At 47.3% G+C, this 15441-nt stretch overlaps 2 protein-coding genes across 2 annotated transcripts; one reads left to right on the top strand and one right to left on the bottom strand.

Annotated features, from left to right (window-relative positions):
* Nucleotide 1: 1 nt before the first annotated feature.
* On the bottom strand, nt 2-6384 carry tmod4 (tropomodulin 4 (muscle)). Its single transcript, XM_029839080.1, has 10 exons — nt 6285-6384; nt 3275-3414; nt 2954-3110; nt 2699-2818; nt 1181-1273; nt 970-1100; nt 782-889; nt 500-643; nt 289-433; nt 2-196 (listed from the first exon to the last, which is right to left on the bottom strand). Exons 2-10 carry the CDS (start codon nt 3374-3376, stop codon nt 174-176), a joined length of 1023 nt encoding a protein of 340 aa, XP_029694940.1. The 5' UTR covers nt 3377-3414; nt 6285-6384; the 3' UTR covers nt 2-173.
* A 5264-nt stretch (nt 6385-11648) lies between these two features.
* Nucleotides 11649-15050, top strand: LOC115250463 (eukaryotic translation initiation factor 4 gamma 1-like). Its single transcript, XM_029839079.1, has 10 exons — nt 11649-11825; nt 12418-12702; nt 12788-12919; nt 13096-13305; nt 13418-13519; nt 13597-13921; nt 14009-14127; nt 14221-14305; nt 14507-14644; nt 14774-15050. The coding sequence occupies exons 2-10, from the start codon at nt 12427-12429 to the stop codon at nt 14920-14922; spliced, it is 1536 nt and encodes a 511-aa protein (XP_029694939.1). The 5' UTR covers nt 11649-11825; nt 12418-12426; the 3' UTR covers nt 14923-15050.
* The last annotated feature ends 391 nt before the right edge of the window (nt 15051-15441 follow it).

Raw genomic sequence — 15441 nt, 5'->3', positions numbered from 1 at the left:
GTTTTTATTTAAATTATTTACAGTTCTTCCTGCAGACGCCTCCACAGCCTTCAGGAGGGTGGAGCGAGGGCTGGTCGCTGGTGTTACTGGGAAAACTGGGAGGAGGCTGGTGGCAGGTGTGCAGGCTCTGAGGGGCAGGTGGGGTCCGCTCTCGTCCCTGCTGCTGCCTGTTTTCACCGTAACCTCTGCTGGCGAACTGCAGGACGAAACGCTCAGGTTAGCGAGGAGGGCGGCTTCCACAGCCCCCAACAGGGTTTTCCCAGGTTTTCCCCCCACACGGGGACTCACGCATGTCGTTGTTCCGCGTGACCGCCATGGCGGCTCTGGTGCGGGGACCCTGCTGCTCGAAGTGGTAGCCGAATTTGAGGATGCTGGAGTTGTTCTCCAGCATGGAGGCGATCTCCATCTCCACCGAGTCTCCCAGCTTCTGCCTCTGTTGGGGACAAGGGTCTTCAGAAGGCCCGGGAACGCCCGGGAACGCCGACGGGGGAGGACTCACCTGGTTGTCGATCTTCAGCTCCACCAGGGTGGCGTTGTTGGCCATCGCCTTGATGATCGCCATCATGCCGTCGGCGGTGATGAAGTTTGACTCAATATTAAGACTCTGCAGGCTGGTGTTCTCCTGCAGCATCTCAGCACACGCCTGCACACACACACACACACACACACACACACACACACACACGATTTCACAACTATGAGGAGCAGCTTCAGGGCGCCTCTCAGGTCATAAATGCCCCCTGAAGCGGGTTTGGGGCAGATGTGAGAAGGTGCTCCTCACGTAGGCCACGGGGTCGTTGCTACGGGTGGCGGCGATGCTCAGAACTTCCACGTGGGAGTTTCCCTTCATGGCTTCAAAGACCTCCTTCAGCGTGGGGATGGGAATGTCCTGCAGGGACAGACGGACGGACACCGCTCAGTTTCAGGCGCGCTGCGACCACCCGTGCGTTCTCCGAGGCGACCTTTGACCTTGATGTTGTTGAGGTTGACCTCCGTCAGGCCGCTGTCGTTGCTGACGATCCTCTCCAGGGTCTCCTCCACGTTGGTGCCGTTGGGCGGCTCGGCGGGGAAGATCTTGAAGGGATCCGCTTTGACTACACCTGCGAGAGAGGAAACAGGGCGGGAGTGAAGACAGCGGCGCTGCCCCCAGCAGGGGGCGCCGCGGCGGCGCCATACGTACTGTTGATGCCCTCCGTGTTGGCGATCGTCCCGGTGGTGCCCAGAGCGTCGTAGTACTGCTTGTTGCTCATCAACGTGTACATTCCCAGGATTGCTGTGGACACAGGAAGCGGAATCAGACGTCCTGACGGCGCCGACGCGTCCGTGCTGCTCAGAACTGGGCTGAGCTGGCAGATCCGCCTCTGGCGCCGGGTGAGTCCGACACTCACAGGTGAAACCGGGTTGGACAAACGATCAGGGGGCAGCTAACGTTCACCTCACCTCCCCTGGGAACCTGCTGCAAACACCTGCTGTAGTTCCCAGATCGGACCAGCAGGGGGCAGAACCTCCACTGCCTTCATGGGCCAAACTGTGTCACAGCCCCCCCCCCCCCCCCCCCCCCCCCCCCTCTCCGCTCCACCACCCTCCTGACCCGGTGCAGGGAACCATGGGAAGGGCCTTGTGAGGAGAGACAGCTGCCTCCTGGACCGGGGGGGTGGGGGGTGGGGGGGGACCATAAACACCACCCACATCATCTGGTTTGAGCTTTAAGAGACTGTCGGTAGCTTTGCAGCACAAAGCGACGCGCTTTAAAAGCAGCACGTTAATAAAAGTAGCGAGTGAGCACGAAGGCGGGGGGTCGTTTGGACCCGTTGGGCCGTGAAGCGGGTCGTCTGAGCTATTCACCCCCCCTCGTTTGCCAGGAAGGCCCCACAAAAGCCTGACAGAGGCTAACTGGGGTGTAATCCTCCCGTGGACCCGGTCCAGGGTCAAAGTGGCGTTCTCCCTGTCAGGCCGCCGTTTAGCATAAAGTGTGGCACTAAAACAGAGCGTGTGTGTGTGTGTGTGTGTGTGTGTGCGTGTGTGCTGCTGGAAGCCTGTTTTTCCCTCTGAGCGCCTGGTCCACACAGATACCGTATCTCTGCCCCCACCCTGGCTGCTCCACCCGCTCCGCATTTGCTCATTTATTTCTGTGTTGCTGACCAAAAGGAATCGGACCCTCCTCACATGTCTGCTAGCCTCCAGCTACACCACAGGTCATTATGAGGCTAGCGGCCCTGGGGAAAACTGGGTCTGTGCATCCGAACGTGGCCGGTCGGAACAGCGGGGTGATGTAACGGCCACCGACCTGATGGAACGTAGCAACAACCCACTATTTCCACAGTTAGCATAGCAGCACAGCGCCGGTTTGCTGCTGACAGGTGGTTGCTAGCAGGCCTCTGTCAACCAAATGCGTTATTAATTCACCTGACAGAAAGGTTAGCATAGCGTCACAAACCGCTAAACGCTAACTTCCTGTAACGTCCTGTGACCTCATGACCTCTCTGTTTGCCCTGGCGGTGTCACGCTAATTTACCGAACGAAGGTTCAAAGCTAGCAGGCGTGCGCTGTCAGTGCACGACACGTGGTGAGTATTAATGATGCGGACTGGACGTACGTCCTGCGTGGACCCGCTACGTGATCTAGGAATCGGAGAGTAATCCCGGGTGTGTGGAAATCTGGACCAACGGAGCAGCTGGACTCCGGAGGGGATTCGAACCTGCGATATCACACATCTCTGCGTCCGTGGCGTTCTTCAGAGCCTCCTCCAGCTCCGGCTCCAGGATCACCTGCTCGTGTTCCGGGATCTCTTCTGGTTTCTTTGCCACGAAGGCTTTTCCTGCGGGAGAAACGGGATAAACTCTGAGGTCTTTAAAGGGAACCTGGTCTGGAAGCTGATGTTTCCTCAAGGGTTCAGGGACCCTCAGACGTTCTCCGGGGGAACTTTTGCAGCTTCAGCGTGAGCGGTCGTCACCTTTCTTCTCTCCGGTGAAGGGGACCAGGTCCTCCCTGTCCTTGTGCTCCAGCGCCACCTTCTCCAGGTGCTGCATCAGAGCGTCGCGGTCGTACGGGCCCGTCGGATTCTTCTTGGTCTGGTCGCGCTGACGTAGGCCGGCGGGCAGCATTGCATTCTGGGAGAAAGGAAACATCAGTGAAGGTCTCCGCACGTTTAGTCTCTGGATCCTGAACCCCGGGGTCCCGGCAGGAACAAAAACCTGGAGCCGGGTCCTGATGGTGACGGGGTTAGGGTCATGTTCACCATCAAGGACGTGCACGTGAGGAGCAACGCGCTCACCTCTGGATCCATCTCAGCCAGCTCGTACTCCAGCTTTTCCAGTTCCTCCGGGCTGAGGCCCTTCAGGATGGCGTCCTCGTCGATGTCCCTGGGGTCCGACATGGTGGTTGATACACACACACTCACACACACACACAGCCCTGAGAGTGGAGAGGAGGAGGAGGAGGAGGAGAGGAAGAGGAGGAGGAGAGGAGGCGGAGAAGAGGAGAGGAAGAGGAGGAGAGGACAAGGAGAGGAGGTGGAGGAGAGGAGGAGTGGAAGAGGGGGAGAGGAAGAGGAGGAGGAGAGGAAGAGGACAAGGAGAGGGGGAGGAGAGGAAGAGGAGAGGACAAGGAGAGGAGGAGGAGAGGAGGAGAAGAGGAGGAGGAGGAGGAGGAGAGGAGGAGGACAAGGAAACAAAGAGGAGAGAAAGAGGACAAGGAGAGGAAGAGAAGAGGAGGAGGACGAGGAGAGAAAGAGGAGGATAGGAAGAGGAGGAGGAGAGGAAGAGGAAGAGAAGACGAGGAGGTGAAGAGGAAGAGGAGAGGAAGATGAAGAGGAGGAAAGGAAGAGGACAAGGAGGAGGATGAGGAGAGGAAGAGGAGAGGAGGAGGACGAGGAAAGGAAGAGGATGAGGAGAGGAGGTGGAGAGGAAGAGGGGAGGAAGAGGAGGAGAGGAAGATGAGGAGGAGGAAAGGAAGAGGACAAGGAAGAGCGTTAGCAAACAACAATTATTAGTGACTTAATACATTCAGAGACATAATTAATATGTCAAGAAATTAATGGTGTGTGCGTGTGCGTGTGTGTGTGCGTGTGTAGCTTGAGGAAACAAATGCAGAGAAACGCTGTAACGTTAAACCTCAAACTCAGCCCCGCCGCTAAGAATAGCTTAGCCGCGGGTGTCGAGTTAAACCCTGGCTGGTCCGCGGCTCGCGCTCGCTCAGGCAGCGCGGACACACCCGAGAAAACACCCACACACATTTCTATCAGTTCAGCCCACATTTCATAACCCCACCGTTAGCATCTGTGGTAGCACCGTTGTCTAAACTAATTAAACTAATATTCAACAACGGGACGTAGGAAATGATCCCAGTTTGATGTTTCCTTGGGCGTTTGTCTTCCACATCTGTATAAAATCCGTAAAAGCTTCGGCACGATTGTCAAGTTAGCGTTAGCTGTGGCTAAGCTAAGAACAAGCGATGCGCGAGCTCACATGCTAACCCATTAGCTGGCGCTAATGTTTAGGGACAGATGGAAAATCAGTTCATTTTTTTATCCTTAAATGTTTTATAAACTGTGTTTTGACCAATTTGTTGTTTTTTAAATGTAGAAATGATTTATTGTTACCTTCAGTGAGTGAGTGAGTGAATAAATTAGTGAATGAATGAATTAATGAGTGAATGAATGAATGATGTGTAATAATCCTAATTACATTCACTTGACCATAAATTTAATTTTGAACACAACTCCGGGATTTTAAAGTTTTGCTTTCTGGACACATAAAAAGATCATTTCTACCGGTTTGTTTACAGCAGCGCACCAGTGTGGTCGCCATGGAAACGGGACCCCAGGAGCCTTCGATGGATGTGTGTATTCTGGTGCGTTGTGATGCGTCTTTAACCACATTTATCACTCTGACAAGTGGAGAAGCACCTGTCACACACACACGCACACACACACACACACACAGAGTTACACGCTGGGACGTCTCCTGCAGCTGCCGTCCTTCACGACAGACTGGTCACACAGGAGCTTTATTGGGCAGTTTAACAACAGCTACTGGGAACTGTGGGAAAACTGGGGACCCCACAGGTGATTCTTAGGTGCTTGGAGGTGATTCTTGGGTGCTCACGGGTGATTCTTGGGTGCTTGGAGGTGATTCTCGGGTGCTCACGGGTGATTCTCGGGTGCTCACGGGTGATTCTCGGGTGCTCACAGGTGATTCTCGGGTGCTCACGGGTGATTCTCGGGTGCTCACAGGTGATTCTCGGGTGCTCACAGGTGATTCTTGGGTGCTCACAGGTGATTCTCGGGTGCTCACGGGTGATTCTTGGGTGCTCACGGGTGATTCTCGGGTGCTCACAGGTGATTTCCAGGCCCTAGTGTTTCCAGGGTGGCCACAGACAGTTTCTACGCAGGAGCTTCAGATCTCGTCGCTCCTGTTTCTTTGTCTGTGCGTCACCTGAATCTCTGATCAGAAGAGCCAGATGTTCCAGCTGCGAGGGTGTGTTCATGTCCCACAGGTCAGGACCCTCTAAAGCCACCTTCTCTGGCCTGTGCATCACCTCTGTGCCACTGGCGGCTCAGCAGATTTGTCACCATGCACAGGTCGCCTCCTCCTCCACGTCTTACTGCCCAAGTGTAACATTCCAAATCTGCCCTCTGAGCTTAATTTTAGCTTCACAAGTCAGCTTCTTCCAGCCGAGCCAATCCTGGAGACCTGAGGAGGCTCCTCCAGAGGGTCCCGGACAGCCCACAGGAAGCTGATCTCCTGATTACGTTTGGACTGAAGAAACTGGATTTGATGTCTGAATCCTGCTGCAGCTGCAGAATCAGACGGTTTTCTGAGGAGTTTGTGGGTCATTCTCTCTCTCAAACACACACACACACACACACACACACACACACGCACACACACATACACACGCACACACACGTTTGTGTTTTCATTTTTAATCCTCGACAATTAAAATGATTCCAAAATTCTTCTTGGATCAAACTTGAACGACAAACTTAAGCCTCTGTTCTGATTTACAAACTCCCCTGTGACGAGCTAACCCCCCCGGTGATGGACAGCCTAACACCCCCACACACACACACACACACACACACACACACACACACACACACTCACACACGCACGAATGCACTCACACACACACTGCAGAAGCCCCCTGACACAATTGTGACACTATCGGAGAGGTTAGACAGAACAATCACCACAGACCTCTGCCCCCCACCCCCACCCCCATCCTGTCAGGACCCCCCCAAAACAAGCGCTGGAGAGCAGAGAGATCAGGCTCACACCTACCTTCACCGGCGTGCAGTGCTGAAGCCCCCAGAAGCTGGAAAGAGAGAAACTGTTCCCACTCCTCCCCCCCATTCTGCCCCCCCACAACCCCTCCAGCCCCCACCCTCCCGTCTACCCCCTCCTCCTCTGCTGTGCTGAAACTGGAATAGTGACTGGTGACACTTTGAAGAGTCAGCATTTAATTTTTTTAGTGCGTGTGTGTGTGTGTGCGTGCTTGTGTGTGTGTGTGTGTGTGTGTGTGTGTGTGTGTGTAGCAGAGAGAGGCAGGTGCGTTAACTCTTCCTTTCCAAAGCTGAACGCTCCACCGGTCAAATGCCGCCATCTAGCGGCCACACGTGTAACTTTAAACCAGATCGCAAAGTTTAAGTGAAAACAGAGCAAAATATAGTGAAATAAGATCAAAACAGGTTAAAAATCAGCACCGATTTAGTCTATTTGCACTGATAAAAACGATTTACTAAGACTTCATTAAAAGACGTGTCTCTCAATAGGAACAAAGAGAGAAAATAATCAATGAAGGGTTTCAGTTTTCAATGTTTTTAATAAATAAAAGCTACGGAGCGGAAGAAAAGAAAGATCTCTTCATTTTAAAAAGAAATATCCCCGTTAGACTTAAAATTACTGGGAATGTCAGAACTGTCTAACAGCTTTTTAAAATGTTGGGTTTAAAAAAAATAGAAAATAATCAAAATTCAGTTTTTCATTTTGTAATTTGGCCGACATTATTTCCACACATGCATTATTTTTTAGTTGATTTCTTCTGCTTGTGATCAGCCCAAACTAAGTTCTCCTCAACCTCCTATCTCTTTCCTCTCTTACCAGAGCATTTTTATCTGATATTTCTTCATCCTCAAATATCGGGACTATTGATTCTTCCCCTTCCAAGCTCCATCAACACCAGGCGCCCCACACGGCGGCGCCTCCTCCCACCAGCAGGCGGCAGCAGAGGAACGCTGACGGCTGCCAGAGTTCTTATGAAATCATTGCCTTCAAACAGGCAACTGTGTGTCCCCACTGTTGGATGCCCCGCAGTGTTTGGCAGCTGGAGAGGAGGCGAAGAGGAAAACAAGAGCAGAGCAGAGCAGAGCAGAGCAGAGCAGAGCAGAGCTGAGCCTGATGGATGGAGACCTCGTTGCATCCATGTTTCTGACATATCATTCATGACACAGAGGAGAGTTTCAGTTGCGCAACAGCTTCTAAAGAACAGGGTGTTCATGCATTCTTCATTCTTTTGTTGAGAAACTCCTGAAGAATGTCACCAGACTTCCTGCAGTATAAACTGTTGCTACACACTCCAGGTGAAGGTGTGTGAATGAGACTCTTCTGGAATGCAGAAGAACATTTTTGCCACATTCTTACATCTGAAAGCTGCACTCGCTGCAGGAAGCCGAGCCCAGACCAGACAGACCCTGGGAAGAAAACAAAGAAACCCCCGTGGCCTCCATCACATGCTGTGTTTGGGTCCCAGGGTCCGTTAAAGGTGCCCGAACAGCAGCGTTGGGACGCTCCAACACGTGATCACATCCCTCCAGCTTCATCTTCTTTATAGTTCAAATTTAGTTTTAGAAAGGTAAACTGACGTTTGAGCCCCCTGCTGGTCAGTCATTGGGTCTGCACGCAGTGCTGAACTTTCAGTTTTAACCTTTGCCGATTCTCATTTCTGTGAATCACTAATCAATATTGATCATCTATCATGAAAGCAGACAAACAGAGGACAGAGGTTCTTTGCTTTTGGCTGTAAACTTTTAACTGACACTAAAGGAGGAATAAATGCTGACATTTGAGTCTTTTGAATTAGAATTTTCTTTCTGTTCATGTTTCGTGGCTGTTTTTTAACGATGGAGTTTATCAAAGAAATATAAACAGGAAAAAAATACATTTATGATTTGTTATTGTTAGTATTATTATAAATCTAATCTAATCTAATCCAGTGGGTGTCTAATCTTGTGTGTGTGTGTGTGTGTGTGTGTCTACAGAGGAACTGTTCTGCAACGTTCCACCTCCAGCTGTTTAGAACTTCCCCAGAACCTTCTGCCTCCATCCTAATATGTCCAGTGCTTCCTGCCAACTCATCTATACGACAGGTCCATAAAGAGTCATAAAGGTGGCATTGTAAAAGTGTTTAGTACAGGTGTAATCTGTGAAGTTAAAGGTCAAACAGGGAGATATCATATCCGTCCGGTTAAAGTTGACTCGTTAGCAGCAGCGCGTCCGTCTTCATGGGACGGAAGTAAAGTAAATACCTGTTAACTGGTGCTAACATGTTAATGACCTGTTCTGGTCACATGACCTTATGTGGTCTGACCTGGATTTCCCTCCAACCAACCAGGTTGAAACGTCTCAGGTGGTCCTGTTTTGGTTTTGAAGTGTCTTTACATCTGAAATGTGAAGGGTCCAAACCTGCTGGTTCTGGTCTGGACCCCGGGGCCCCCAGCTGAAGCAGAGGTCATCTCAGGCCAACACGGAGGTGTGAGGTCATCGAGACGAGACGCGTTGGAACAGAGTGAGGCTGATGACAGCGTCGCAGTTTACAGGTGAATAAAGCTGTTATTAAAGCTGCTATTACCATGTTATTATCCAGACTGACGCGGCAGTTTGGGCCCGTCCTCACGGGGGTCAGCAAATGGGTCGTCCAATTCAGATGAAATGGCTCAAAATAAAAGTGAAGTGTCACAAAAACGCTAAAAACAGACAAATAAACTATAAAACTAGAGAATCCTGACAACACTGGATAAGAGGGATGATGGAGGGATGATGGAGGGATGATGGAGGGATGATGGGGGGATGGACAGGTGATGGAGGGATGCTGGAGGGCTGATGGAGGGATGATGGAGGGATAAACAGGTGATGGAGGGATGGTGGATGGATGATGGAGGGATGGACAGGTGATGGAGGGATGATGGGGGATAGACAGGTGATGGAGGGATGATGGGGGATAGACAGGTGATGGAGGGATGATGGGGGGATGATGGAGGGATAGACAGGTGATGGAGGGATGATGGGGGAGACAGGTGATGGAGGGCTGATGGAGGGATGATGGAGGGATAGACGTGATGGAGGGATGATGGGGGGATAGTCAGGTGATGGAGGGATGATGATGGATGGTGGAGGGCTGATGGAGGGCTGATGGAGGGATGGATCTTTGGAGCAAAACTCAATTTGTTTGATTGAATAAATCAGATGAAAGAAGCATTCTGATGGAAACCTGAGAGAATGAAACGAGGTTCCTTCTGTGTTTAAAGTTCCGTTTTACTGGAAATTATGCTGAATGGAGAAAAGCTGAATGGAGCCAGACTGTGTGTGTGTGTGTTCTTATACTGCTGGATTTGTGAGGACAATATAGTGACAAACGACCTAACATGTGAGGACATTTTCTGTTGTGAGGACATTTTCTGTTGTGAGGACATTTCCCATGGTCCCCACAAAGAAAACCCTGTAAATAGCATCCAGTGCCCCTAATGATTGATCTGTATAAGTTTCAAAAATTGCCCTCATTGCAATATTAATACCTGAAATGTGCATTCTCATCAATCTTCTTGAATTGAACACATTCCAGTACTGAAATCGGAATCGTTTTCTGCAGAAGGACCAATTTTGTGATTAGCTGAGACAGGATTTTTTTTTTGATTGGTCACTGGAATCACACGATCATGTCATGTGATTCTGATGTGTAGTCTGTTAAACAGGAAGTAGCTCACAAACTACAGCTGTCTTTCTTTCTTTCTTCTTTTTAGTAGTTTTCTGACAAATCTGTTTTTTACTTTTTTGAAGATTCTGTTTTTCGTTTTTCATAGGAAATTATACTGTTTGTATTCATTTAAATGAATTAATTTATTAGTGTATATATACTGTATATATATATATATATATATATATATATATATATATATATCAATAGTATATATTTTATATATACACATATATACACACACACATATAGATACACACACATATATATATATATACACACACACACACACACATATATATACACACACACACACACATATATATATACACATAATACCTTACATTATGTTGTATTTTTGTCATGGTTATCAATATCAATTACGATCACAACAGTGATGAGAATAATAATAATAATCAACATTAAAATACTGTTATGATTATCTTGATTTTAATATTTTATTGCGATGATGATAATAGTAATGTTTGAGAGGAAATATTGTCATCATAGAAAAATACAATATAATTTCATTATATCAGAATCTCTTATAGCAGCAACAATATCACAAATATTAAAAAAATAAATATGCTAACATTAGTAATAAATACTAGTAAATAAAAGGGTAACCCCCTCACAAGTAAAATGTTATGTATAAATAGTCTGTCTTAAAACTGTGTGTGAAATGAGAAAAGGTGTTCTTTTCACTTGACCTTTCCACCTGGGAACACAAAGCCTGCCCAGAGCTGTGTATATTAGTCCAGCACCTCCTTATGATAAACCTGTCATTTTTAAAATTTAATCTGATAAAACATATTGAGAAGAAACCAGAAACAGATTTTCCTGGCTGACCTGAAGGCCTCACATTCACATTTTTGCTGTCCTTTAACCTTTGGAACTTCTGAGGGTGCTGAATATGGCAGGATGTTTACTGGAACACCATTAATAAAGATACTATACTTTCAGCAGCTCATTTGAAAGTCTTGGGGAAAATGGGGAAAAAAATAGGTGAAGACCCTGACCTTTGCCCTTAGCAACTGTGTACAGCTGTGGCTCAACACATCTCTCAGGCACTAACAAATTATAGAATTTGAAGTTTCATCTTAAAAGCATCTGGGGACAAATGAAGCAAAATGGGATATTTTGTAGACTCACCTCTGGCTGCACATCCCTCGTTGTGCTTGACTTCTCCCTTAGTATATTTACAGTTGAGTAACGTCAGGTTGCTATTTGAGGAGGTCTAAATTAAGTCAGATACTGAAAATCCATAGTGAACATGTAGCTATCCAGCCTGGAGTTTTTGCTGCAAATTAAAATATATGTACTTTTACACCATTTTCTGGATTTGAATCAGAAAACTCTTTAAAGGGTGATACAGGGGCCCGAGACCAAATTAATTTGGTTTAATTAATGGAATAAAGAGCGGATGCTGGATGAGAGCGAGATTACTTCTAAAGAACAAAGTAGATGGAGGATTGACTGTTAGAACCAAAGCATGAGCACAAAGCCAGAGGGCGGGGACCTGCTTGGAGAGGCGGAGTCACAGAGCACATCAAAGGACAAAGGATCAACGTCTCAACATGAAAGACAGGGTTTTTCATTGGAGCAAACATGAAAGACCTCAAATAAAAGACCTAAAGTCTATATTGTTAAATCCCGCTGAAGGTTTGTTAAGCTTACTCCAACAACAAGCACCTGCTAAAATATTAACAGTTAATGCTAATCGTAAACTGCTAAAATATTAACACTTAATGCTAATCATAACCTGCTAATATATTAACAGTTAAAGTTAATCCTAACATTTATAAAGGAACAACCAGCAAAACTCCAGTCTGAATACTGACTTTCTACTGCAAGTGAGTGAACTCTCCCTTTCTGATAGTTTTAAGATCACTGCCACTGAGCTTTTACAAGGCTGCGCTTTGGGTCATCTTGAAACTATGAACCTTTTTCTTTTCTTTAGCATTTTTACCAAATGTATTCATATTCTAATAACTTCATGACTGCTCTATCCTTTTCGGGGTGATGGGGAGGGCACACATGTAGGCGAAGGCAGGGTATACCCCTGGTTGAGTTCATCACAGGGCCCTATGTGAGCTATTGTGGGTTTGGTACCTTGCTCAAGGGTACCTCGGCAGTGCTCTGACTAGGCGGTGCTTCTGACCCCTTCCCCTAAGAGCTTACTTGCTTTATCGGCACTGGGGCCTGAACTAAGACCCCTCCGCTCCTCAGCCCAGTACCCAAGAGCTACCGCCACCCCCATATTCTTCAATTAATTCAAAGCCCCAAACAAAAAAAACAGGCCATTATGGAAACTTTAAGGTGAAATTTTCTCTCAGTCGAAACCATTTAACACTTCAAAGAAAATGGCGTATTCGTATGTGACAGTATAAATTTACTTGTCTTTCTAAATTATAGCAAATGTTTGTTTTTTTCTTGTGGTTTCAGACTCAAACTATGAACACCAACGTGGTTCCCTCCATCAGAAGCCCCCAGTGTGGTGGCGAGGGAGATGGATGGACAGAAGGGACTGAGAAGCTGATCAGAACTTTTCGGGGCATCCTGAACAAGCTCACCCCTGAGATGTTTGAGAGCCTCATGAAGCAGGTGGATGAGCTCAACATCGATACTGAGGAGACGCTGAACGCGGTCGTTGAGCTCATTCTGAACAAGGCCTTGTCTGAGCAGAGCTACAGCGCCACCTACGCTAAGATGTGTCACCATCTGAAGGGGGTAAACTCTGCATTCTTTGTCTGTACGATTGGTTGAATGTGGACCAGATTATTGTTACTGATCTGCCAAACCTTTCCCACATCAGCTGAGGGTCTCGTCCAAGAGCAGCAGTGACTTCATCTACTTTGACAACGTTCTGGTCACAAGATGCCGGATGGAGTTCCAGAACAGAGGACTCCTGCCAGAAAAGGAAAATGGTGTGTCTGTTGCTCAAGAGGTGAGTACGGGCACGCCTACAGCAGAACCAAATATGCCTGTGCAATTATTATTATTATTTATAAATGCTTGCTCCACTGGCACGGACGGTAGAATAGTTAGATTTTGAACTCAAACTTAAATGTAACCTTTACAGTGTTTCACCTAAATTAAATACATGCAAATCTGCCCCCAAAGGACCTGGAGCAGACCAGGCACAAGGCCTGCGTGCGTTTACTGGGGACCGTGAGGTTCGTTGGGGAGCTTTTCAAGCTGAAGATGATCTCAGAGGGCATCATACACACCTGTATAGGTGAACTGCTCCAGGACGAGTCCGAGGAGTCTCTGGAGTGTATGTGCAAGCTCCTGACCACAGTGGGGAAAGACTTGGACACCGAGACTGAGATCGTAAGGACACACACACACACACACACACACACACACACACACACACACACACAGTCTACGCATAAACTGAACGAGTGGGACTCTTTTCTTCCTTTTATTTTCTTCCTTTTAGCCAAAACTCAACAGCTACTGTGGCCTCATTTGCAACCTAATGAAGAAGAAGATGTCGTCAAGAATCAAGTTCATGTTGCAGGATGTTGTGGCCCTAAGAGAGGTGAGACTCTTTGATGGCTAAATCATGACTATAGTCTGCAAGTTGAATTCTCATCACATCTCATGTGTGGCCTTCAGAACGATTGGGTTCCCCGAAGGAGAGATGAAGGGCCCAAAACCATCCAGCAGCTTCACCAAGAGGTGAAGCTGGCTGAAGAGAGGGAGCAGCTCCAGTTGAAGAAAGCAATTCCTGGGAAGTTCAACCAGGACTTCAGACGCAACTGTGATGGAGACCGGAAGCTGCGGTACCAGAGGGGCAGCAGCTCAACTCTTGGGTCACCAAAACAATATGAATGCAGGAGCATGAGAAACACCTGGGGACCGAAACAAAGAGAACCTGTGGTGTACCTGGATGAACAGCTAAACAGAGGAGCACAGGTTAAAGAGGTCAACAAAATTCCAGGTATATAACTGAAAAAGCCAAAGGATTGGGTGCATTTTTAAAGCTGACACCTGGATGGGGTTTTTCACTACTTGTTGCTCTTTGCAGTTGAACACAAGAACCAGGAGGAGGCACGAGCGCAGGACTGTGAAGAAGAAGTGTATCAAACACTGAGAAGACTCCTGCAGAACAACTCTGGCAATGATCAAATAGAGGAGTGGATCCAGGTAACTCCCCATGAGAATGACCTTTAAACTGGATTTTTCTAGAGATTATGACTGTAGGCATGAAACTAACAAAGGTTCCTCTCCCCCTCCCAGAACACCCTCAGCAACAGGCAGAGGTCATCAGACGGGTTTGTGAGGGCCTTGATGAGAGCAGTGTGCCAGTCAGTCATTGTTGACTGTAAGTGTTCTATAATATCACTATAGAGGCAGAAAGCTCAGCCTGTTTCTGTCCAGAAACATGATTCATTAGTTTTACTCCACATAGACGTCTGTTTTACATGATGTGAGCACAAAACCAGTCACTGGGACACTTTATGGTCCATGATTAGATGTGTTCAGGTTCTTTACAGTGGTGTGAAGAGAGTGTTTGTGTTGTCAGGTGGGGTTTATACTCTCAACACCTACGAGCTGCTGGACAGAATGAGCCTCCTCAAGAGGTTCATCAAGGATGACCAGAAGCAGCTGGTGGCCCTGAACGTTCTGCAGCAGCTGGTGGTCCACATAGACCAACCTGATGGTGAGGGTCCCATCCATCCACCGACGGTCACGGCTTTGTTCATTTTAACTTTGAACTCCAAATCCAGAAGCCAGTGGTGTGTTTCCATTGACTTATTCCTGTGATTCTTGCTGGTGTGTGTCCGTGTAGGTCTGCTGCGCATGTTTTTGGATGTGCTGTGGGATGAAGAAGTCATCCAGGATGAGACCTTCTTTAAGTGGAGGTCATCCACAGTTAATGTGACATCCGTGACCAACTTCTTCTCCTGGCTGGAAGAGGCGAACAGACGGATAAAGTGAACTTGGGGAGCAAAAAAAACTATTTTATTTTTAAAAAAATCTGCATTATTTCATTGTCAATAATTTCATCTGTCTTTGAATAAAATTCAATTTATGTCCAAATACAAGTCCTTGAATATCATTTATGTTTTAGTGAAGTTGGGTAATATAGTCCGACTGGCACCTTTTATCCTGATGTGATCATCATGTTTGACTGTCTAAAGGAGTTTTGGTTTATTGAGGTTGAATGTTGAAGGCAGTAATAAACATTGACACTAAAACTACCTCAAGAGCCCGATCTCTAACAAGTAATAACCCTTTATTATGGTTAATGATAAAATAAAGTGCTGTATAAAGTAAAATAGATTCTGATGTTTTGAGCGTATTTCTTATATTTGTTCTTTGAGTGATACTAAAACACTCAGTAATTAAGCTTGATATAATGGGATGGAAGTGGGAGGGGGGGCAATTTCTTTACTTGTGCCACAATGTGGCATTGATCATACATAATATTAAAAATGTAAACTCAATTATGTAAAA

The sequence above is a fragment of the Takifugu rubripes genome, chromosome 7 (assembly GCF_901000725.2).
Source record: "Takifugu rubripes chromosome 7, fTakRub1.2, whole genome shotgun sequence".
In the NCBI taxonomy this organism is placed as follows: Eukaryota; Metazoa; Chordata; class Actinopteri; order Tetraodontiformes; family Tetraodontidae; genus Takifugu; species Takifugu rubripes.
This window is presented reverse-complemented; position numbering and strand designations above follow the sequence as displayed.

What these genes read in the sequence shown, in the direction of transcription:
- tmod4 (XM_029839080.1), bottom strand. Translation starts at nt 3,376, where the DNA reads ATGTCGGACCCCAGGGACATCGACGAGGACGCCATCCTGAAGGGCCTC. An exon ending in TCAACCTCAACAACATCAAG is followed by an intron (nt 890 to 969) that starts GTCAAAGGTCGC and finishes CTGTCCCTGCAG; the next exon opens with GACATTCCCATCCCCACGCT. An exon ending in CACGCGGAACAACGACATGC is followed by an intron (nt 197 to 288) that starts GTGAGTCCCCGT and finishes TTCGTCCTGCAG; the next exon opens with TTCGCCAGCAGAGGTTACGG.
- LOC115250463 (XM_029839079.1), top strand. Translation starts at nt 12,427, where the DNA reads ATGAACACCAACGTGGTTCCCTCCATCAGAAGCCCCCAGTGTGGTGGC. An exon ending in GTGTGTCTGTTGCTCAAGAG is followed by an intron (nt 12,920 to 13,095) that starts GTGAGTACGGGC and finishes CTGCCCCCAAAG; the next exon opens with GACCTGGAGCAGACCAGGCA. An exon ending in ATGTTGTGGCCCTAAGAGAG is followed by an intron (nt 13,520 to 13,596) that starts GTGAGACTCTTT and finishes TGTGGCCTTCAG; the next exon opens with AACGATTGGGTTCCCCGAAG.